At 42.2% G+C, this 25282-nt stretch overlaps 1 protein-coding gene across 1 annotated transcript; it reads left to right on the plus strand.

The window, feature by feature from the left end:
• Nucleotides 1-18524: 18524 nt before the first annotated feature.
• Nucleotides 18525-21276, plus strand: LOC309957531 (heat shock 70 kDa protein 12B-like; the record flags this gene model as incomplete). The annotated part of the gene is given in 5 exon segments (XM_082832821.1): nucleotides 18525-18814; nucleotides 18918-19066; nucleotides 19069-19397; nucleotides 19401-20055; nucleotides 20633-21276. Coding segments are annotated over 5 exon segments (2061 nt in total). The 5' UTR covers nucleotides 18525-18530.
• Between the last annotated feature and the right edge of the window lie 4006 nt (nucleotides 21277-25282).

Here is a 25282-nt window from a genome sequence, read left to right on the forward strand (position 1 = left end):
CTGATACTGCAGAAATACAAAAGATCATGAGAGATTACTACAAGCAACTCTATGCCAATAAAATGGACAACGTGGAAGAAATGGACAAATTCTTAGAAAGGCACAACCTGCCAAGACTGAATCAGGAAGAAATAGAAAATATGAACAGACCAATCACAAGCACTGAAATTGAGACTGTGATTAAAAATCTTCCAACAAGCAAAAGCCCAGGACCAGATGGCTTCACAGGCGAATTCTATCAAACATTTAGAGAAGAGCTATCACCTATCCTTCTCAGACTCTTCCAAAATATAGCAGAGGGAGGAACACTCCCCAACTCATTCTACGAGGCCACCATCACCCTGATACCAAAACCAGACAAGGATGTCACAAAGAAAGAAAACTACAGGCCAATATCACTGAACATAGATGCAAAGATCCTCAACAAAATACTAGCAAACAGAATCCAACAGCACATTAAACGGATCATACACCATGATCAAGTGGGGTTTATTCCAGGAATGCAAGGATTATTCAATATACGCAAATCAATCAACGTGATACACCATATTAACACATTGAAGGAGATAAACCATATGATCATCTCAATAGATGCAGAGAAAGCTTTTGACAAAATTCAACACCCATTTATGATAAAAACCCTGCAGAAAGTAGGCATAGAGGGAACTTTCCTCAACATAATAAAGGCCATATATGACAAACCCACAGCCAACATCGTCCTCAATGGTGAAAAACTGAAAGCATTTCCACTAAGATCAGGAACAAGACAAGGTTGCCCACTCTCACCACTCTTATTCAACATAGTTTTGGAAGTTTTAGCCACAGCAATCAGAGAAGAAAAGGAAATAAAAGGAATCCAAATCGGAAAAGAAGAAGTAAAGCTGTCACTGTTTGCAGATGACATGATACTATACATAGAGAATCCTAAAGATGCTACCAGAAAACTACTAGAGCTAATCAATGAATTTGGTAAAGTAGCAGGATACAAAATTAATGCACAGAAATCTCTGGCATTCCTATACACTAAGGATGAAAAATCTGAAAGTGAAATCAAGAAAACACTCCCATTTACCATTGCAACAAAAAGAATAAAATACCTAGGAATAAACCTACCTAAGGAGACAAAAGACCTGTATGCAGAAAATTATAAGACACTGATGAAAGAAATTAAAGATGATACAAATAGATGGAGAGATATACCATGTTCTTGGATTGGAAGAATCAACATTGTGAAAATGACTCTACTACCCAAAGCAATCTACAGATTCAGTGCAATCCCTATGAAACTACCACTGGCATTTTTCACAGAACTAGAACAAAAAATTTCTTAATTTGTATGGAAACACAAAAGACCCCGAATAGCCAAAGCAATCTTGAGAACGAAAAATGGAGCTGGAGGAATCAGGCTTCCTGAATTCAGACTATACTACAAAGCTACAGTAATCAAGACAGTATGGTACTGGCACAAAAACAGAAATATAGATCAATGGAACAGGATAGAAAGCCCAGAGATAAACCCACGCACATATAGTCACCTTATCTTTGACAAAGGAGGCAGAAATGTACAGTGGAGAAAGGACAGCCTATTCAATAAGTGGTGCTGGGAAAACTGGACAGCTACATGTAAAAGTATGAGATTAGATCACTCCCTAACACCATACACAAAAATAAGCTCAAAATGGATTAAAGACCTAAATGTAAGGCCAGAAACTATCAAACTCTTAGAGGAAAACATAGGCAGAACACTCTATGACATAAATCACAGCAAGGTCCTTTTTGACCCACCTCCTAGAGAAATGGAAATAAAAACAAAAGTAAACAAATGGGACCTAATGAAACTTAAAAGCTTTTGCGCAGCAAAGGAAACCATAAAGAAGACCAAAAGACAACCCTCAGAATGGGAGAAAATATTTGCAAATGAAGCAACTGACAAAGGATTAATCTCCAAAATTTATAAGCAGCTCATGCAGCTTAATAACAAAAAAACAAACAACCCAATCCAAAAATGGGCAGAAGACCTAAATAGACATTTCTCCAAAGAAGATATACAGAGTGCCAACAAACACATGAAAGAATGCTCAACATCACTAATCATTAGAGAAATGCAAATCAAAACTACAATGAGATATCATCTCACACCAGTCAGAATGGCCATCATCAAAAAATCTAGAAACAATAAATGCTGGAGAGGGTGTGGAGAAAAGGGAACCCTCTTACACTGTTGGTGGGAATGTAAATTGATACAGCCACTGTGGAGAACAGTATGGAGGTTCCTTAAAAAGCTACAAATAGAACTACCATATGACCCAGCAATCCCACTACTGGGCATATACCCTGCGAAAACCATAATTCAAAAAGAGTCATGTACCAAAATGTTCATTGCAGCTCTATTTACAATAGCCCAGAGATGGAAACAACCTAAGTGTCCATCATCGGATGAATGGATAAAGAAGATGTGGCACATATATACAATGGAATATTACTCAGCCATAAAAACAGACGAAATTGAGCTATTTGTAATGAGGTGGATAGACCTAGAGTCTGTCATACAGAGTGAAGTAAGTCAGAAAGAGAGAGACAAATACCGTATGCTAACACATATATATGGAATTTAAGAAAAAAAAATGTCATGAAAAACCTAGGGGTGAAACAGGAATAAAGACACAGACTTACTAGAGAATGGACTTGAGGCTATGGGGAGGGAGAAGGGTAAACGGTGACAAAGCGATAAAGAGGCATGGACATATATACACTACCAAACGTAAGGTAGATAACTAGTGGGAAGCAGCCGCATAGCACAGGGAGATCAGCTGGGTGCTTTGTGACCGCCTGGAGGGGTGGGATAGGGAGGGTGGGAGGGAGGGAGACGCAAGCGAGAAGAGATATGGGAACATATGTATATATATAACTGATTCATTTTGTTGTGAAGCTGAAACTAACATACCATTGTAAAGCAATTATACTCCAATAAAGATGTTTAAAAAAAAAGGAAATATCATGAAGTAGAATAAAAAGGAATTGTTTTGGTTGAGAAAAAAAAAATTCCCAAAAGAGTTATGAAGATCATAAAAGGATTTGTTGAGAATAGTTGAAGGCACTCTGTAAAAAAAAAAAAAAAAAAAAAAAAAAAAGTGTAATTTCAATTGCTTTAAAATTAACAACAGCTGTGCACCAAAAGATACCTTATTATGAGGGAGAAAACAAGGTACTAAGGGGGAGAATATATTTGTAACATATGGCTGACAAAAGAAAGGCAGAAAACTCAAGAGTAAAATGAGTAAAGGAAAAAATGTCATCATATTAATGGCCAAAAAGCACGTGAAAAGATGTTCAACTTTGTTAGAAACAAGGAAATGAAAATTAAAACCACAAGACACTATTTCTCACCTACCAGATTGACAAAAATTAGAAATTCTGATAATAACCAAGTGTTGGTGAAATTCTAGAATGACAGGAATTCTCATTTAATGCTAGTTGGAATGTAAATTCGTAGGACTTTGGAAAATAGTTTTCATTCACACTGTACGAATTAGCAACTACATATGTATATGTATTCTTGCATTTGCACAGCAAGAGATAAACATAAGAATGTAAGACAGGAATAAAGACACAGACCTACTAGAGAATGGACTTGAGGATATGGGGAGGGGAAAGGGTAAGCTGTGACAAAGCGAGAGAGCAGCATAGACATATATACACTACCAAACGTAAAATAGATAGCTAGTGGGAAGCAGCCGCATAGCACAGGGAGATCAGCTCGGTGCTTTGTGATCACCTGGAGGGGTGGGATAGGGAGGGTGGGAGGGAGGGAGACGCAAGAGGGAAGAGATATGGGAACATGTGTATATGTATGGCTGACTCACTTTGTTATGGAGCAGAAATCAACACACCATTGTAAAGCAATTATACTCCAATAAAGATTTTAAAAAAGGACTTCCTTGGTGGCACAGTGGTTGAGAGTCCGCCTGCCGATGCAGGGGACACAGGTTCGTGCCCCGGTCCGGGAAGATCCCACATGCCGCGGAGCGGCTAGGCCCGTGAGCCATGGCCGCTGAGCCTGCGCGTCCGGAGCCTGTGCTCCGCAATGGGAGAGGCCACAACAGTGAAAAAAAAAAAAGATTAAAAAAAAAAAAGAATGTCTAAAGCGGCATTGTTTGTAAAAATGAAAAGCTGGAAACAGTCCAAATGTCCATCAACTGTAGAATGGATAAATATATTATGGTAGATTCATACAATGGGCTATCATACAGAACTGAATATGAATGAACTATAGCTACACACTTGAACTACTTTAATGAATAAACAAAAAAGGCAAGTCACAGAAGAATAACATACTGTATGATTCCATTTATGTAAACTTAAACAGGCAAATCTAAGCGATGTATTTTTTCTGGATATCTTCAGTTTGCCCCTCCAGTTTCACTTTCCACACTTCTATTTCTAGGAGGCTGCACTGAGTGAACTGAATCAATGGGCTCTTTTGATTTGTAGCTTCTGGTAAAGTTTGGTTGATGGGAGCCACCAGCAGAAGACGAGAGGTAGAAGCAAGTGGGGTGGAGTATTTACTCTCTGGTACCCTTGCTGTGGGTTGCTGTCGGCTGATTGGATTCCTTCCACTGAAAGTCTCATCTCCTATCGGGAGGCCCTCTTTGTCTGACCTCCCATAACCACTTCCACTACTCCAGCTTCAAGCCTAGGTTGATAAAGAGCACTGTCATTAGCTTAAAGTTAATATCCTGTTGTATGCTCACCATACCCTGCCCGCACCTTTCTAAATAGCTCCTTTAATAAACTCTCCTCAAATTATCCTACTTTGAGTGTGCCACCTGTTTCCTGCCATGACCCTAACTGGTACAATATTGTTTAGGGATACACAGACACTATGGTAAAACTTATAAAGAAAAGCAAGGGAATTATTAACATAAAATTCATGACAGTAATTACCTCTGTGGGGGAGGGAAATATGATACAAAAAACCCACATTGGGGACTCATGTACTGGTAATATTCTATTTCTTAAACTAGGCCTTTTGTAGATGTGTATTTGCTTTATGATTATTCTTTAATATGGTTATTCTTTAATGTGTTGTAGATAACCTTTTTTATGTATATCTTACAATAAAGATTAAAATATAATAAACTCCCACTAGAATGAAAGATCATGAGGGCAGAGATTTTCGTCTTGTTTCTTTGGTGTTGACACTAGTAAGTACAAAAATATGTGTTTGAATATTAACTGAATGGATATCTAACTTTGGCTTAGGACCTCCCCATCCACGATATGGAGTCAAGGAATCTTTGCTCAGATTTTTTTTTAACTCTAAATCCTACTGTACAAGCCAGGAAGAGCTTCCCTTTTTCTGTCTTCCTTGTTGCAAGCTCCGCACACTCTCTTTCTCGCTCTTCTTGGTGGCTACCACCATAATTCTGTTTTGGGGGGTATTCTACCACGTCTCCACCCCATTCTTCTCTCAATCCGACTCCAGAATTAAATATACTCTCTCTTCATCTTCCTTTCTTCTTAGACAGCAAGTTCAAAGAGTCATTTTGTTTAAAGGATTTTATTACCAACCATTTTGGGGAAATAGGAAAGGAATACAAAACAAGAAGTATTTACAAAGGTCTTGGTTCCCTGACTGTGATTTGAATTCCTTGTAGGAAGTCAGGTTAGGTTTTAGCCCTTCCCTTTTAATTATCCTTCCTGTGGGTTTGGTCATTACAACTCACTCTGGGTTGGTCCTTGGAGGAATCACTTGGTGGAATGACAGTAAACAACTTGTTTCTCTGAGGACTTCCAGGGAGGGTCATTTCTCATTCCAGGAATTATTCATTGGAGCATTATTTAACATGCCCCAGACTTCTTTCTCCAAGGTTCTTTGTTCAACATTGGTCCAGATACTGAAGGTGGGTAATGAGGTAGCTAAGAACAGGCAGATCAGCATAAGAAAAACAAAACTATAAATCAGCCTCTTCCAAATTGTTTCTCACAGAATACTAGTCTTGTAAGAATATTCATTACCAAAAAATAAAAATTAAAAAGGGAGAAACGGGGTGTATTCTATGGTCAGGCAAGTTTGGGAAATGCTGTATGCTACATTGTCTTTTTTTTTTTTTTGCGATACGCGGGTCTCTCACCGCTGCGGCCTCTCCCGTTGTAGAGCACAGGCTCTGGACGCGCAGGCTCAGCGGCCATGGCTCACGGGCCCAGCCGCTCCGCGGCATGCGGGATCTTCCCGAACCGGGGCACGAACCCGCGTCCCTTGCATCGGCAGGCGGACTCCCAACCACTGCGCCACCAGGGAAGCCCCTCTACATTGTCTTTTTAGAGAATCAGAATATATGTTAGGAAACTAAAGCCCCTGAGAATCAGCTTTACTCTGTTTAATTCTGTTTCTCATGTTTATTTGACCATTGAACCTCTTTTCTGGACCCCTGTTAATACTCTGCTGAAGTTCTACCAAACACATTTTCGGGGAATTCTACCCTTATTAGAAAGTAGAATAGGATCGATATTCATTTAAACTTAATTATCTCCTTAAAGGCCCTGTCTCCAAATACAGTCACACTGGGCTTTGGGCTTTAACATATGAATTTGGGGTACATACAATTCAGTACATAATTGGGTCACACCTTTATCCTTTCCTTTTCGGCTTCATATTTACACAACTCATCACATATGTAAATCGTTCTCCCAAGTCTGCTAGGTCTGCCATAACAAAGTGCGACAGACTTGGTGGCTTAAACAACAGAAACTGATTTTCTTTCAGTTTTGGAGGCTAGAAGTCTAAGATCGAGGTATCTGAAGGTTTAGTTTTCCCTGAGACCTCTCTGTATGGCTTGCAGGTGGCCACCTTTTTGCTGTGTCTTCACATGGACTTTTCTCTGTTGCATGCATCCCTGGTGTTTCTCTCTCTCTCTCTCTCTTTTTATAATAATACCAGTCATATTGGATTAGGACCCCACCCTTATGACTTCATTTAACCTTAATTATCTCCTTAAAGGCCCTATCTCCAAATATAGTCTAATTGGGTCACACCTTTATTCTTCCCTTTTTTAAAAAAATTAATTAATTTATTTTTGGCTGCATTGGGTCTTCGTTGCTGCACACGGGCTTTCTTCGTAGTAGCGGGGGCTACTCTTCGTTGTGGTGTGCAGGCTTCTCATTGCGGTGGCTTCTCTTGTTGCAGAGCACGGGCTATAGGCACACAGGCTTCAGTAGTTGTGTCACATGGGCTTAGTTGCTCTGCGGCATGTGGGATCTTCCAGAACCAGAGCTCGAACCCGTGTCCTCTGCATTGGCAGGCGGATTCTTAACCACTGCGCCACCAGGGAAGTCCCTATCCTTTCCTTTTCATCTCATATTTACACAACTCATCACACACGTAAATCATTCTCCCTAGGCCTTAGTGTTTTTCCAGTAGGGCAAGAAAATTGAGAACTTGGATCAGCAGGCCATGGTTCAATTACACATGCATTGAGTACCCACTTGGTGCAAAGTATTTTGCTAGGGATTGTGAGGGATAAAAAGATGTTGGTGACAAAGGCCAGGTCCAGCTTTCAGGGAACTAGGGCCTTAACCAAGACTATCACTAACATAGACTGTTTTGTCTACCATCATACTTTTTCTATTCTTTAACAGAAACTCTGGTTAAAAACAAACAAACACATTTTAGTCTAAAAATGACATGGGCTTCTTAGTTTCATGGAGACTAGATGCTCACAACATAATGCAGCTTTGGAATCAGTTACAAGCTTTGTGACCTCAACCCTCTTGGTTCACTAGTGTAAGATAGATGCCCCCTGGAAAATAAACTTAGATCTTATTTTTCATGAAACTCATTTCATTTACTCTTAAAGCAGTACTTGAGAAAAGCACAGATGGACAAGCAAAGGATGAGGGAGATTATTTTTCTCAGAATGAGGAGGAGAGAGAGATACAACTGAGAGGGCCAAGTAGGACATCTGAGGAGGTACATATGATGGGCTAACCAGGGAGGGTAGTTTGAGCTAAATCTTGGTGGATGGGAAGGATTTGAATAGAAAAACAAAACAAAACAATGAAACAGAAAAGAAAGCATCTGAGGCTTACTGGCCAAGATGAGGAGATGGAAATTAGCACGTTGTCTGAGGCAGTGAGCCCTGAGGAATCATCTGGCAGGAGCATACAATATTATCCATTGACAATATTATCCAGTGCAGCAGATCATGAGATACTGAAACTTAGGGCTAACTGGTGCCAATTCTTGAGAAGCAGGAAAAGCTAAATCTCAGGGTCAAGGACAAGGTGGCAATATCAAGTCAATTTCAATCATCAAGTTGATCTGCTAAGGGTCTAGTGCAGTTTTCCTCAAAACGTGGGCCTAGGAATCTGTATTTCTGGTTTTAAAACTGCTTCCCTAGTTGTTAAGTCCTCTAAAGTTTGAGATTATTTATTTGCCTAGTGTTGAGGAGGCCAGACTCAGTAATACCCTGCAAACCAGGATTCATACACTGACCTAAAAAAAAAAAGGATGGTGGCCCCAGAGTGACACCCCACCCTCAGCACTATGTGGATAACATTTGTTATGTCCTTACTATGAGCTGGACAGCATTATCTCATTTAGTTCTCACAATACTTTTACATCTATGAGATAGGTTGTATTATCCCCATTTTTTTTTTTTTTTTTTGGTTGCACTGTGTGGCATGCGGGATATTAGTCCCCTGACCAGGGATTGAACCCGTCCCCCCTGCGGTGGAAGTGCAGAGCCCTAACCACTGGACCGCCAGGGAATTCCTATTATCCTCATTTTATTTATGAAGAAACTGAGGCACCTTTAGAATATGTAACTTGCTTAAGGTCTCACAGTATTAGAGTCAGGATTTGAATCCAGCTAGTCTGACTCCACAGCCTCTACTGTGCTAAGTTGCCAATTGACTGTAATGGCCTGCTCTTAGCACATTCATGTAACAAATATTTACTAAGTCCCTAGTGTATGCCAGGCTTTGTGAATAAATAAGAAAAGTAATCAATGAAGCAGCAGAGTAATTTTCTCATCTTCATGACAGTAGGGGAGGCAAACAGATAAAACTCAGGGAATAATTTCCTAAGCATATCAAGTCATCCATTCATTCAATAAATACTACCGAGCACTTACTGTGTGCTAAGTATTATGGTAGTAACTAAGGATAAGGATATGAATCAGGATTTTAAGACCCTGTTCCTGACTACTGGAGCTTGATAGGGGAGAGAGACATGTAAACCACTAAATCTAACATAAGACGGAGTTAAAGGCATGCCATAAAGATGACCAAAGTACTGTGGGCATCCAAAGGAAGGAAAGGTCCAACCACGTTGTTGCAGGTAGCAGGATTTCCTTCTTTTTCATAGCTGAATAATATTCCAATGCATATATATGTGTGTGTGTGTGTGTGTGTGTATATATATATATATATATATATATACCACATCTTTATCCATTCATCCATTGATAGACATTTAGATTGTTTCTGTGTCTTGGCTACTGTAAATAATGCTGCAAAGAACACGGGGGTGCGGATACCTTTTCAAGTTAATGTTTTTGTTTCTTTTGGATAAATACCCAGAAGTGGAATTGCTGGATTATATGGTAGTTCTCTTTTTAATTTTTTGTGGAATCTCCATTCTGTTTTTCATAGTGGCTGCACCAGTTCATAGTCCCACCAACAGTGTACTAGGGTTCTCTTTTCTTCACATCCTTGCCAACGCTTGTTATTTCATGTCTTTTTTATAATAGCCATTTTAACAGTTGTGCGATAATATCTCACTGTGGTTTTGATTTGCATTTCCCTGATGATTGGTGATGTTGAGCACCTTTTCATGTACCTGTTGGCCATCTATATGTCTTCTTTGGAATGTTTATTCAGAACCTCTTTCCATTTTTAAATCAAGTTCTTTGTCTTTTTGCTATTGAGTCATGAGTTCTTTATGTATTTTTTATATTAACCCATTATCAGATATATGATTTGCAAACATTTTCTCCCATTCTGTAGGTTGCCTTTTCATTTTGTTGATAGTTTCCTTTCCTGTGCAGAAGCTTTTTAGTTTGATGTAGTTCCACTTGTTTATTTTTGGTTTTGTTGTCTTTGCTTTTAGTGTCAAATCCCCCCAAATCATTGTAAGAGCAATGTTAAGGAGCTTATCCCCTATGTTTTCTTCTGGGAGTTTTATGGTTTGGGGTCTGTATTCAAGATCCATTTTGAGTTGACCCATTCTGAGTTAATTTTTGTGTATGGTGTAAGATAGGAGTCCAGTTTCATTCTTTTGCATGTGGCTGTCTAGTTTTCCCAACATTTATTGAAGAGACTATCTTTTCCCCTTATATATACTTGGCCTCTTTGTTGTAAGTTAACTAACCATATATGCATGGGTTCAATTCTGGTTTCTGTTCCATTGATCTATGTGTCTGTTTTTATGCCAGTACCATACTGTTTTGATTACTGTAGCTTTGCAATATAGTTTGAAATCAAGACATGTGATGCCTCCAGCTTTGTTCATTCTCAAGAGTGATTTGGCTATTCAGTGTCTTTTGTTGTTACAGAAATTTTAGGATTGTTTGTTCTATTTCTGTGAAAAATCCACTGGAATTTTGATAGGGATTGCCTTGAATCTGTAGATTGCTTTGGGTAGTACGGACATTTTAATATTAATTCTTACAATCCATGACAGAAACTATCTTTCTGTTTATTTATGTTTTCAATTTCTTCGATCAATGTCTTATAGTTTTCAGTACAGAGCTCTTTCACCATAGTTAAATTTATTCCCAGATATTTAATTCTTTTTGATACAATTGTAGATGGGATTGTTTTCTTAATTTCTCTTTCTGATAGTTCATTATTAGTGTATAGAAATGCAATTGAGTTTTGTATATTGATTTTGTATCCTGCAGGTTTACTGAATTCATTTTGTAGTTCTGACAGTTTTTTGGTGGAATCTTTAGGGTTTTCTATATATAAAACCATGTCAGCCTGCAAATAAAGACAGTTTTACTTCTTCCTTTCTGATTTGGATGGCTTTTTTTTCTTGCCTAATCACTCTGGCTAGGACTTCCAATACTTTGTTTAATTCTTACAGCAACTCCATGGGGTAGGTGTTATTGGTCCCAATTTACAGAAGAGGAGACTGAAACCTGGAAAGGTAAAGTGACTTACTCAAGATCACCCAGGTAGTAAGATCCGAAATACGAACATGGGTCCATCTTATTCCTATACCAGTGCATTTTATTGACTCTTAATCTCAGCTGATCCTCAAAATTATGCTGGGATTAGAAATAACGTCCTGTAAATTTTTTCTTTTCTCTCCATTCCACTGCTATTGTTTCAATTTACAGCATCAACTTTTACCTCACCAAAGGAGCATAGTGTTTAAGAACACAGACTCTGGAAGCAAACAGTATGGATTTGAATTCTGGTTCACTAGCTGTGTGACTTTGGGAAAATTACTTAATCTGTATATACCTCAGATTCCATATCTGTAAAGGAAGGATACTTCATAGAATTTCTCTGAGCATTAAATGAGTTAATGTGTGTAAACTGTTTAGGAACATGCATGGAACATAATAAATTGAGTTATCATTATTATTAATTGTGTCTTTCTATTTCAGAGTCCTGGCAGGAAATAGATGGCACACTCAAGCTAGAAGATTTGAGATGTGTTTAATAAAGGAACTATTTACAAAATGTGTGCAGGGCTTAGGGAGACAAACATGAGATATAAAGTTCCCCTGGTGCTAGCAACAGTGTAAATCATTACTAGCCAAAAGCATGAAAGAATAAAGGGAGGAAGTGATTAATAGAATCTAAAGTGGGCAGTTGTGTGGAGGGTGCTGCCTGATAAGAGCTTTGGCCTTTGGTGGAAGGAAGTATCCTCACAAAGTGACTCAACAGGGAGGGAGCTGGGGGATAAATACTCAGACCTCTCTTTCCTCCTGACCTCACATGTCCTGCTGCTATCTCCCAATGCTGGACCCAACCAGAAGCCAAAGGGCAAGGAGGACTCTGGGGAGGCCACATAGGCCAAACTTCTGGGACATAGAGTAAGCGGAGTAGGGTGGTATCTGGAGAAACAAACAGAAAATATCCAGCACACCTTCCTTCTAGTCTAGCCTTCCTCTAGTCTCTAACTTGCAAACAAAATGATCTTTCTAAAACATGAATCTAACCTTGTCTTGCCCCCTTTGATGTCCCTTAGTGGCTCTGTATCACCCTCAGATGAAGTCTATGCTCAACATAAAATACAGGGCCTAATGATTTATCTCCAATTTACCCCACCAGTTTTAACTATTGCCATTTCCCTCTCAAACTTTACTGTGGAGACATATTTAATTACTTTCACACCTACAAGAACAGTGCTTTCTCTTCTTTGACCCTTTGCATATCTTGGAACTCAGCCTGTAATGATCTTTTCTCTTTCATTCTCTTTCACTTGGCTAATGCTCATTCTTTATTTATTCATAGAAATGAAGGGGTTTCTCCTATCCAGTTTGATTTTGGGGAATCTAATCTCTGTTTACATAGCAATGCTTTCTTGAGTCCTGAAAGTAGTGGTACTTTGAGGCTATTTGAGCGTACCTTTATCTTTTAAGTGGACTTCTGTGATTTTCTTCAGATTCTAATTATAATAAATATATAGCCTGCAAGATCAAGCCTGAAAGTAATGAGAGTTAAGTTTTTTTTTTAATTGAAGTGTAGTCGATTTACAATGTTGTGTTAGTTTCAGGTGTACAGCAAAGTGATTCATATATATATATATCCTTTTTTAGATTCTTTTTCATTATAGATTATTACAAAATATTGAATATAGTTCCCTGTGTTATACAGTAGGTCCTTATTGTTTATCTATTTTATATATAGTAGTTTGTATCTGTTAATCCTAAACTCCTAATTTATCCTTCCCCCACTCTTTCCCCTTTGGTAACCATATGTTTGTTTTCTATGTCTGGGAGTCTACTTCTGGCTTGTAAATAAGTTCATTTGTCTCATTTTTTTAGATTCCACATATAAGTGACATAATATTCTCTGTCTGACTTCACTTAGTATGATAATCTCTAGGTCTATCCATGATGCTGCAAATGGCATTATTTCGTTCTTTTTTATGGCTGAGTAATATTCCATCACATACATATATCACATTTTCTTTATCCATTCATCTGTTGATGGACATTTAGGTTGTTTCCATGTCTTGGCTATTGTAAATAGTGCTGCTATGAACATTGGGGTGCATGTATCTTTTCAAATTAGAGTTTTTATCTTTTCCAGATATATGCCCAGAGGTGGGATTGCTGGATTATATGGTGACTCTATTTTTAGTTTTTTAAGGAACCTCCATAGTGGCTGCACCAATTTACATTCCTACCAAAAATGTAGGAGCGTTCCCTTCCCTCCACACCCTCTGGAGAGTTAAGTTTTTAATGAGCTTACCGAAATGTACTTTCAAAATGATCCTCTGAGAACAACAGAAGCCTAATCCACATCCTTAGAATCCTAGGATGTTAAGTAGACTTCTAGGAGTCCTATTTGCATGGGGACCCAATGGGCGTCTTGGGAAAAATGACAAGTATGCGTTTTGGAGCAAAGAATATAGATAAGTACTGCCTCTGTCTTCTGGACTGAAGAAGGTAAAGAAAATAAAATGTATTAAAGATTCTCTCTCATAACCGTACAGTCATCTTCTCCAAGAAGAAATAAAATTAACATTATTAAAGAATATCTACTGAAAGCTCCTTTGTCCATCTGGTTCTTTTTGAAAAACAAAAACCAACCAACCGGACAAAAACCTAAAAGCTCTCATGATGGAGCAACATGGCAGTTGTTTAAAGGGAGATAGAATTTACTCTGTTAAGACTGAAATAGAAAGGTTATTCTTTTTTCCCCTAAAGTCCCAAATTCCTGTTCGAGGACGGGACATACATTCCCATGTCTCTAGCTCCACCTTGTGGTCAGTCAAGAAATTACCCACATTGGGCTTCCCTGGTAGCGCAGTGGTTGAGAGTCCGCCTGCCGATGCAGGGGACAAGGGTTCGTGCCCCCGTCCGGGAGGATCTCACATGCCGGGGAGCGGCTGGGCCCGTGAGCCATGGCCGCTGAGCCTGCGCATCCGGAGCCTATGCTCCGTGGCGGGAGAGGCCACAACAGTGGGAGGCCCGCGTACCGCAAAAAAAAAAAAAGAAAAGAAAAAAAAAGAAATCATCCACTCCCCATCAACAGGGGTGTTCGGTAGTCATCAGGATCTTTACACTTGCTGGCAGCTCCTGATGACATATTTTGGGCCAGGCTCTGTATAAGTGCTATTCAAGAACTTAATCCTCAAAAAAAAAAAAACTAGGAAAGATGTATTTTATAGTTGGAAAAACAAGGTTAAGAGAGTTTACCAGAGTTTAGGACTTGTCAAAGATCATACAGGTGGCAGTCAGAACCTTGAACCAGCCCCTTCTAGGCCTTTCCTTACTATCACAACTGTCTGCTTACAAACTAATGCACACATATATCACATATGTTTTTCTCCCTTTACAACACACATATCTTATTTAATCCTCTACTGCAGGGATTTGCATTTTCAAGGTAGTCCATAAGAAATGTATGATCCAAAGCAACAAATTAATGTTTAAATCACAGGCATTAGATTAGAGCATTAGGCCCACGATTACCTATTCTTGATGAGAAAATGGTATATTGGAAAAGCCAAGAGCTTTGCAATTGCACCTAAGTTTGAATACTTGCTCTGCCACATACTAGCTGTGTATTCTTGGGCAAGTTACTTAATGTCACTGGTCTCAATTCCCTTACTTGTTGAATTAAGAACCAATGGACTGGGAATTCCCTGGCAGTCCAGTGGTTAGGACTCTGCGCTTCCACTGCACGGGCCACGGGTTCGATCCCTGGTTGAGGAACTAAGATCCTACAAGCTGCATGGTTGTCCAGCCAAAAAAAAAAAACAAAGAACCAATGGACTCAAATAATGTTAATTTTTGTAAATCAAACTCTGGCTTATTTTTCATAGAAACTAATTTCTAAAATAACAGGGACTTCTCTGGTGGTGCAGTGGTTAAGAATCTGCCTGACAATGCAGGGGACACGGGTTCAAGCCCTTGTCTGGGAAGACCCCACATGCCTCGGAGCAACTAAGCCCGTGCGCCACAACTACTGAGCCTGCACTCTAGAGTCCGAGAGCTACAGCTACTGAAGTCCGTGTGCCTAGAGCCTGTGCTCTGCAACAAGGGATGCCACCGCAATGAGAAGCCCGAGCACCGCTGCGAAGAGCAGTCCCTACTCACCTCAACTAGAGAAAAGCCCGCGTGCATAAGTGGAGATCCAACGCAGCCAAAAATAAATAAATTTATTTTTTTAAAAAGTTAATAACATACCAGTAAACAAAGTGTCCCATTGGAATCTGATGATTGAGTTTTAGTAGATGGAAGAACTGTTCATATGATGAGTTAAGTTGTTAAAACGCTCAGTGGATCTTTGAGAAGTGAAACTTTGAAAACCATGTACATGATAGGCAGAATAGTGGCCCCCTAAAGATGTCCACATCTTAATCCCTAGAATCTATGAATATGTTAGGATACACAGCAAAGGGGAACTAAGGTTGCCGAAGGTATTAAGATTGCTAATCAACTAACCCTAAAATAGGGAGATTATCTTGTATTATCTGGGTAGGTGCAACTTAATCACAAAGGTTTTTTATAAGTGGAAGAGTCAGAGGAAGATGTAATTATAGAAGAAAGGCATAGAGATGCACTGTTGCTTGCTTTGAAGATGGAGAAAGAGGGACATCAGCCAAAGAATGTGAGCAGCATCTAGAAGCTGGAAAGAGCAATGAAACAGATTCTCTTCTAGAGTCTTTAGCAAGAAATGCAACCCTGCTGACTCAATTTTAGCCCGGGGATACCTGGGTCAGCCTTCTACCTCACAGAATTATAAGATAATATATTTGTGTTGTATAAACCACTAAGTTTGTGGCAATTTGTTATAGCAGCAATAGAAAACGTGCAATACCTATGACCATCAGTGTGTCCAGACTTCTTACCTGTTTCCTGTGGTGGTGTGGAAAAAGCACTGGACTTGGAATCTGAAGACCAAGATTGGCACCTCAGTTCTGCCATTAAATAGCTGTGTGACTTCCAGTAAATCACAGTTCTTCTCTAAGCATGTTTATCATGCGGTGGCACCTACCTCACAGAGTTATTATGTACAACAAATGAGATAATGGATGTGTAGGTGGTGTAAATACTATCAAGCATTCTATATATGAAAGGAATTATTATTTACAGTACCTAATACATGGTTGGTATGCAGGAAATGTTTGCAAAGTGAGATTAATTATTCTTTGACAGTCCTTGGAATGTGGAAACGCGATTGCAAAACATATGCTAGGTACTCGGGAGAAAATAAGAGATCATATATGATATCTGCTCTTAAGTTGATTACAATATAATAATGGAGATATATTCAGGAGAAGATTTAAACTGTAACTCAAAATTTATATGAGACAATAACACAAGAGAAGTCACAAGGTTGTATATGATTAAGTATCAAAGAAGTGATATAAAAAATATGTATCTGGAGTTCAGGTATGGAATAGATGGTAAGTGTGAGCTGGAAGACTCAAAGAAGGATTCCAAGAGGAGGAAGGTCTTGAGCAGGATCTTGGAAGGTGTGGTTAGATGGAGAGCAATTGCTACTGTTACACCTGCAAAGCACTGTGTTTCTACACACAATTTCAGGAATCATGTTTTACATTTAGGACATTGGCCATCAGGTCCAATGTTTCAAATGGTATCCTTTTTGACCCCCTTGGTAATATTTTTTCCTATTTCTTTTTCAAAAATTGCAAACTTAGAGAAAATTGTAAGAACAGTAAAAAAAAAGGAGGCCTTTTTTCCCCTGAACCTTTTAGAATAGGTTGCCAGTATGATGTCTTACCATGGTGAAATTATCAAAATCAGGAAATTAACATCTACTCATTACTATCATCTAATCCACAGACCCCATTCAAGTTTAGCCAACTGTCCCAATAATGTCCTTTATAGTGATGCATTTAATTATCAAATCTCATTAGTCTTTAATCAAAACAGTTCCTGAAACTTTGATTTTCATAAAGTTATCAATATTTTATAGAATATTCCTCAATTTAGGTTTCTAATATTTCCTCTTAATTAGATTCAGGTTATACATTTTTAGCAGGGTTAGCAAAGAAGTATGCTGGGTTTTTCCTCATTGCATACCAATACCAAATTGCAACCTTACCAAATTCGTTGATTAGTTCTATTAGTTTTCTGGTGGCATCTTTAGGATTTTCTATGTATAGTATCATGTCATCGGCAAACAGTGACAGTTTTACTTCTCCTTTTCCAATTTGTATTCCTTTTATTTCTTTTTCTTCTCTCATTGCTGTGGCTAGGACTTCCAAAACTATGTTGAATAAGAGTGGCAGCAGTGGACATCTTTGTCTTGTTCCTGATCTTAGTGGAAAAGCTTTCAGATTTTAACCATTGAGTATGATGCTTGCTGTGGGTTTGTCATATATGGCCTTTATTATGCTGAGGTAGGTTCCCTCTATGCCCGTTTTCTGGAGAGTTTTTACCATAAATGGGTGTTGAATTTTCTCAAAAGCTTCATGGTGTATGATCCTTTTAATGTGTTGTTGGATTCTGCTTGCTAGTATTTTGTTCAGAATTTTTGCATCTATGTTCATCAGTGATATTAGTCTATAATTTTCTTTTTTTGTGATGTCTTTTTCTGGTTTTGGTATCAGGGTGATGGTGGCTTTGTAGAATGAATTTGGGAGTGTTTCTCCCTCTGCAATTTTTTGGAAGAGTTTGAGAAGGATCAGTGTTAGCTCTTCTCTAAATGTTTGATAGAATTCTCCTGTGAAGCCATCTGTCCTGGACTTTGGTTTGTTGGAAGATTTTTAATTACGGTTTCAATTTCATTACTTGTGATAGGTCTGTTTATATTTTCTAATTCTTCCTGGTTCAGTCTTGGAAAATTGTACCTTTCCAAGAATTTGTCCATTTCTTCATGGTTGTCCATTTAATTGGCATAGAGTTGTTTGTAGTAGATTCTTACAATCCTTTGTATTTCTGCAGTGTCAGTTGTGATTTCTCCTTTTTCATTTCTAATTTTATTGATTTTCAACCTCTCCCTTTTTTTTTTTTTTGATGAGTCTGGCTAAGGGTTCATCAATTTTGTTATCTTCTCAAAGAACCAGCTTTTAGTTTTATTGATCTTTGCTATTGTTTTCTTCATTTCTATTTCATTTATTTCTGCTCTGATCTTTATGCTTACTTTCCTTCTACTGACTTTGGGTTTTTTTTGTTCTTCTTTCTCTAGTTGTTTTAAGTGTAGGGTTAGATCGTTTATTTGAGATTTTTCTTGTTTCTTGAGTTGAGATTGAATTGCTATAAACTTCCCTCTTAGAACTGCTTTTGGGCCCCACTGGCTTTGGGCCCAGGATCCAGGCGTCTGGACACAGGTCGAGTTGTCGGCAGGGCAGAGCCACAGGGCCTACAAAGATGCTGGCTGTCCCGGAGATGGGCCTGCAGGGGCTGTACAGTGGCTCCAGCCCAGAGCAGTCTCTAGTGCCCAGCCCACCCGGCTCCCCAAGGACCCAGGAAAGCTGTGGCATTGCCCCCCTCACACCTTCACAGTCTCCAAAGCCTGAGGCCCGAGCCCCCCAGCAGGCCCCCTTCTCTGTGGTAGTGGCCATCGACTTCGGCACCACATCCAGTAGCTATGCCTTCAGCTTTGCCAGTGACCCTGAGGCCATCCACATGATGAGGGAGCAGGAGCTGAGGATGTTGGATGGGACCCATGGCCCCATGGATAGAGAGGATCCCATGAGCAACGTTTATGGAGATTTAAGTGGATGCCAAGCACCATATTCACAAGAACCCTAAAAGGAAATGGGAGGGCGGGGACCCAGGTGTGGCCCACCGGAAGACCCCCACCTGCCTGCTGCTGACCCCAGAGGGTGCCTTTCACAGTTTTGGCTATACAGCCCGTGATTACTACCACGATCTGGACCCTGAGGAGGCTCGTGACTGGCTCTACTTGAGAAGTTCAAGATGAAGATCCACAGTGCCACTGATCTCACCTTGAAGACCCAGCTAGAAGTGGTAAATGGAAAGAAAATGCCTGCCCTGGAGGTGTTCGCCCATGCCTTGCGCTTCTTCAAGGAGCATGCCCCTCAGGAGCTGAGGGACCAGTGCCCATCGCTGCCAGAGAAGGACACTGTGCGCTGGGTATTGACAGTGCCGGCCATCTGGAAACAGCCAGCTAAGCAGTTCATGCGAGAGGCTGCCCACTTGGCCGGACTGGTGTCAAGAGAGGATGCAGAGCAATTACTCATTGCCCTGGAGCCTGAGGCCGCCTCTGTCTACTGACGCAAGCTGCGTCTGCACCAGCTCGTGGACCTGAGCAGCCGAGCTCCAGGCAGTGGGTGCCCGGGCGAGAGCCACTCCATTGATCCCAGCTTCCGTCAGGCCCGAGAGCAGCTTCGAAGGTCCCGCCACAGCCGCATGTTCCTGGTGGAATCGGATGTCGGAGAACTGTGGGCTGAGATGCAAGCAGGAGACCGCTATGTGGTGGCAGACTGTGGGGGAGGCACGGTGGACCTTACCGTGCATCAGTTGGAGCAGCCCCATGGCACCCTCAAGGAGCTCTACAAGGCATCTGGTGGCCCCTGTGGCGCGGTGGGCGTGGACCTGGCCTTCGAGCAGCTGCTGCGCCGCATCTTCGGCGAGGACTTCATCAGCACCTTCAAAACGCAACGCCCAGCAGCCTGGGTGGATCTGACTATAGCCTTCGAGGCCTGCAAACGCACCGCAGGCCCACACCGTGCGGGGGCGCTCAACATCTCGCTGCCTTTCTCGTTTATTGACTTCTACTGCAAGCAGCGAGGCCACAACGTGGAGACAGCCCTGCGCAGGAGCAGCGTGAACTTCGTGAAGTGGTCCTCACAGGGGATGCTCAGGATGTCTTGTGAGGCCATGAACGACCTCTTTCAGCCCACGGTCAGCGGTATCATCCAGCACATAGGTGAGCACCTGAGCCTGGGTCCTTCATTCACCTCAACATACATACCCAGATGCGGGAATATGTTACCCTGTTAATGCCTGGAAACCTCCCCATATCCATACACTGAAATGAGACCCAGAATCATCTGGAATACCTGGAGGATGCAGTGTGGTGGGAAGATATGCAGTCTTGCCAGGTTAAAGAACCTCTGGTGCATGTTTCCCCAAATGGGGTGATAGTATTAGGTCCCCCAAACTGTTATCACAGGGATTTAAATGAGCTGAAGTATCTAGAGAGTGAGTGCAATGTCGTGCACATAGTAGGCATTTAATATGTGTAAATGCAGACCCTTATCTCAAGCCCTCAATGGTGTGGTGGGGAAGCAGAGCCCATAAAGATTGCCAGGGGCCCTCATGAAAGTGCCCAGTGTTTTTCTTTATGGGAACCAGGCTACCGTTTTATAGTGAAATGACTAGTTTCTGGTTGCTCGAGGATACAGGCGGGCAGAGGAGAGGCGCCAGTGGCTGCGCAGTGGTGGCCTCAGTGGCCCACTCCACGTCCCTCCTCCTTACCCCCACCCTCCACTCCTGTACCGCAGAGGCGCTGCTGGCGCGCCCCGAAGTGCAGGGCGTGAAGCTGCTGTTCCTGGTGGGCAGCTTCTCAGAGTCGGCAGTGCTGCAGCACGCGGTGCAGGCAGCACTGGGCGCCCGCGGCCTCCGCGTGGTGGTTCCGCACGACGTGGGCCTCACCATCCTAAAGGGCGCGGTGCTCTTCGGGCAGGCTCCGGGCGTGGTTCGGGTGCGCCGCTCGCCGCTCACGTACGGCGTGGACGTGCTCAACCGCTTCGTGGCTGGGCACCACCCGTCCGACAAGCTGCTGGTTCGCGGCGGCCGCCGCTGGTGCACCGACGTGTTCGAGCGCTTCGTGGCCGCCGAGCAGTCGGTGGCCCTGGGCGAGGACGTGCTGCGCAGCTACTGCCCGGCGCGCCCAGGCCAACGGTGCGTGCTCATCAACCTGTACTGCTGCGCCGCTCAGGACGCGCGCCCGGGCTTGCGAAAGTGCGGCGAGCTCAGTCTAGAGCTCGAGCCCGCCGAGGGAGGCCCCCATGCCGCTGGCGCGTCCCCTAGCCGCCGCGAGATCCGTACTGCCATGCAGTTTGGCGACACCGAGATTAAGGTCACTGCCGTCGACGTCAGCACCAATCGCTCCGTGCGCGCCGCCATCGACTTTCTTTCCAATTGAGGGCGCAGTGCCAGCCCCCCTCTGCCCCGCTGAACTCTCTTTTGGCCCAGGGCCTGGGGAGCGGGCTGAGGCGGACCAACCGGCCCCATTCCCCGCCATCCTGCCCCAGGAGGTGAGGTCGCAGGAGGATGGGTGGGGACATATCCAGAAACTCTGGCTTTGGGATTGGGCCCCGGTCCGCTGACTGGAAGGCTGAAGGGCCCTGCCAAGGACTGAGGTCAAGGAGACTTAAAAGAGGTTTGTAAGACGGTGTGCCCACAGGGAGCACATGATCCTGAAAGCAGAATGCACTGGAAGACTTGAGCCCTGGTCTGAACTGGGGTCCGGGATGGGAGTGGGGGGGTGGGGGTGCAGCTGCAGGTGGGGCAGCAAGAGGAAGGAGGTTGTGCAGGGCCTGGGCCTGAAAGGCAGAGTGCACTGACCGACTGGCTCAGCCTGTTTAGGGAGCCAGACAGGACAAGGACTGGAAGCTGACAGGAAAAGGACAGGGGTAGTAAGACCTTCCTCGGTGTGGTACTGACCACCCAAGTATGAATGTTAATTGTAGAAAGAGCAGTAGCAGACTATGAGGAGAAGGGTACAAGGCGAGGCACTTATGAGGGAGTGTGAGGGCACATGTCGGGGGGCCCTTTCCTTTCTATCTGAGAAGGCCCCAGGGGCAGCCTATGAATGACCCACTTGCACTCCATCGAGCCACGGACTGGGGGGAGGGTAGGGAGGACAGAGGGAGCACTGGTCGCAGCTCTGCCATCAGCTCAGTGTACCTGCCCTCTCATGATGTGCAACAGCCCCACCTGCCTGAGAACCCTAAGGTGACAATAAAGCATTTATGCTCAAGGTGAAAAAAAAAAAAAAAAAAAGAACTGCTTTTGCTGCGTCCCATAGGTTTTGGGTCATCGTGTGTTTGTTGTCACTATTTTCTATGTATTTTTAAAATTTCTTCTTTGATTTCTTCAGTGATCTCTTGGTTATTTAGTAGCACACTGTTTAGCCTCCATGTATTGTGTTTTTTACCATTTTTTTCCTGGAATTGATTTCCAGTCTCATACTGTTGTGCTCAGAAGATATGCTTGATATGATTTCAATTTTCTTAAATTTTCTGAGGCTTGATTTGTGACCCAAGATGTGATCTATCCTGGAGAATGTTCCGTGTGCACTTGAGAAGAAAGTGTGTTCTGCCACTTTTGGGTGGAATATTCTATAAATATCAATAAGATCTATCTGGTCTATTGTGTCATTTAAAGCTTGTGTTTCCTTATGAATTTTCTTTTTGGATGATCTGTCCATCAGTGTAAGTGGGGTGTTAAAGTGTTACTGTCGATTTCTCCTTTCATGGTTGTTAGCATTTGCCTTATGTATTGAGGTGCTCCTATGTTGGGTGCATAAACATACATAATTGTTATATCTTCTTCTTGGATTGATCCTTTGATCATTATGTAGTGTCCCTCCTTATCTCTTGTAACAGTCTTTATTTTAAAGTCTATTTTATCTGATACAAGTATTGCTACTCCAGCTTTCTTTTGATTTCCATTTGCATGGAATATCTTTTTCCATCCCCTCACTTTCAGTCTGTATGTGTCCCTAGGTCTGAAGTGGGTCTTTTTTAGACAGCATATATATGGGTCTTGTTTTTATATCCATTCATCCAGTCTGTGTCTTTTGGTTGGGGCATTTCATCCATTTACATTCCAGGTTATTATCGATATGTATGTTCCTATTACCATTTTCTTAATTGTTTTTGGTTTGTTTTTGTGGGTCTTTTTCTTCTCTTGTGTTTCCTGCTTAGAGAAGCTTCTTTAGCATTTGTTTTAAAGCTGGTTTGGTGGTGGTGAATTCTCTTCAGTTTTGGTTGTCTGAAAAGCTCTTGACTTCTCCATCGAATCTGAATGAGATCCTTGCTGGGTAGAGTAATCTTGGTTGTAGGTTTTCCTCTTTTATCATTTAAAATATGTCCTGCCACTCCCTTCTGGCATGCAGAGTTTCCACTGAAAAATCAGCTGATAACCTTGTGGGGATTCCTTTGTATGTTTTTTTTGTTTGTTTGTTTTTTCGCGGTACACAGGCCTCTCACTGTTGTGGCCTCTTCCATTGCAGAGCACAGGCTCCGGACGCGCAGGCTCAGTGGCCATGGCTCACGGGCCTAGCCGCTCCGCGGCATGTGGGATCTTCCCGGACCGGGGCACGAACCCTTGTCCCCTGCATCGGCAGGCGGACTCTCAACCACTGCGTCACCAAGGAAGCCTTCCTTTGTATGTGTTTTTTTGTTTTTCCCTTGCTGCTTTTAATATTTCTTCTTTGAATTTAATTTGTGTTAGTTTGATTAATATGTGTCTTGGTGTGTTTTATCCTGTATGGGATTCTCTGTGCTTCCTGGGCTTGGGTGACTATTTCCTTTCCCATGTTAGGGAAGTTTTCAACTATAATCTCTTCAAATATCTTCTCAGACTCTTTCTTTTACTCTTCTTCTTCTGGGACCCCTATAATTTGAATGTTAGTGCATTTAGTGTTGTCCCAGAAGTCTCTGAGATTGTCTGCAATTCTTTTCATTCTTTTTTCTTTATTCTGCTCCTCAGCAGATATTTCCACCATTCTGTCTTCTAGCTCACTTATTCGTTCTTCTGCCTCAGTTATTCTGATACTGATCCCTTCTAGTGTATTTTTCATTTCAGTTATTGTGTTGTTCATCTCTGTTTGTTTGTTCTTTAGTTTTTCTAGATCTTTGTTAAACATTTCTTGTATTTTCTCAATCCGTGCCTCCATTCGCTTTCCAAGATTCGGGATCATCTTTACTATCATTACTCTGAACTCTTTTTCAGGTAGACTGCATATTTCCTTTTCATTTATTTGGTCTTGTAGGTTTCTATCTTGCTCCTTCATCTGTGACATATTTTTTTGCCATCTAATTTTTTTTTCTTTTTTTATGAGTGGGATTGTGTTCCTGTCTTACTGGTTGTTTGGCCTGAGCCTTCCAACACTGGAGTTTGTAGGCTATTGAGTACAGCTGGGTCTTGGTGCTGAGATGAGGAACTCTGTGAGACTTCACTCTGATGAATATTCCCTGGGGTCTGAGGTTCTCTGCTAGTCCAGTGGTTTGGACTCAGAGCTCCCACCACAGGAGCTTCGGCCTGACCCTGGGCTCATGAACCAAGATCCTGCAAGCCGCATGGGGTGGCCAAAAAAAAAGAACAATAACAAAGTAAAAAATAAAATTAGACTATGAAACTAGCAGATATGTTAGAAAGAATATAAAAATAAAAATATAGATGGGGCTTCCCTGGTGATGCAGTGGTTAAGAATCCGCCTGCCAGTACAGGGCACATGGGTTTGAGCCCTGGTGCGGGAAGATCCCACATGCCATGGAGTGGCTGGGCCTGTGCGCCACAACTACTGAGCCTGTGCTCTAGAGCCCATGAGCCACAACTACTGAGCCTGTGTGCCACAACTACTGAAGCCCGTGCGCCTAGAGCCTGTGTTCCGCAACAAGAGAAGCCACCGCAATGAGAAGCCCATGTGCTGCAACGAAGAGTGGACCCTGCTCACTGGAACTGGAGAAAGCCCGCGAGCCGCAATGTAGACCCAATGTAGCCATACATAAATAAACAAATAAGTTAATTAATTAATTAAAAAATATATATGAATCAACAACCGGAAGGTACATCAGTACCACAATAGTAAAAAAGAGGAGGAGGGAAAAAGAAGAAAAAAGGTGGGGGGAAAAGGCCTTGGCTGTGGAGGGCGGGGCCTAAGCAAGGATGAGGTTTGGGCAGTGGGTGGGGCCAATGCTCAGGACCCACAGGGCTGGAAAAGGCCCTGGGGGCTGTGGGGGGTGGGGCTTAGGATCAAGGAACAGAAGGGGCCCAGGCGTGTCCCCCACCCCTGGTCTCAGAGGGCAGGGGACCTCACCTGGGAGCCCAGAAGGCTTCCTGGGCTCAAGTGGGTGAGGCAAATGCCCTCCTCCCCTCTCTTGCTCCTCTGGTCTGGGAGGGCCTCTCCTGCCTGCCTCTCC

The sequence above is a fragment of the Leucopleurus acutus genome, assembly GCF_964270905.1.
Source record: "Leucopleurus acutus genome assembly, chromosome: 2".
Lineage (NCBI taxonomy): Eukaryota > Metazoa > Chordata > Mammalia > Artiodactyla > Delphinidae > Leucopleurus > Leucopleurus acutus.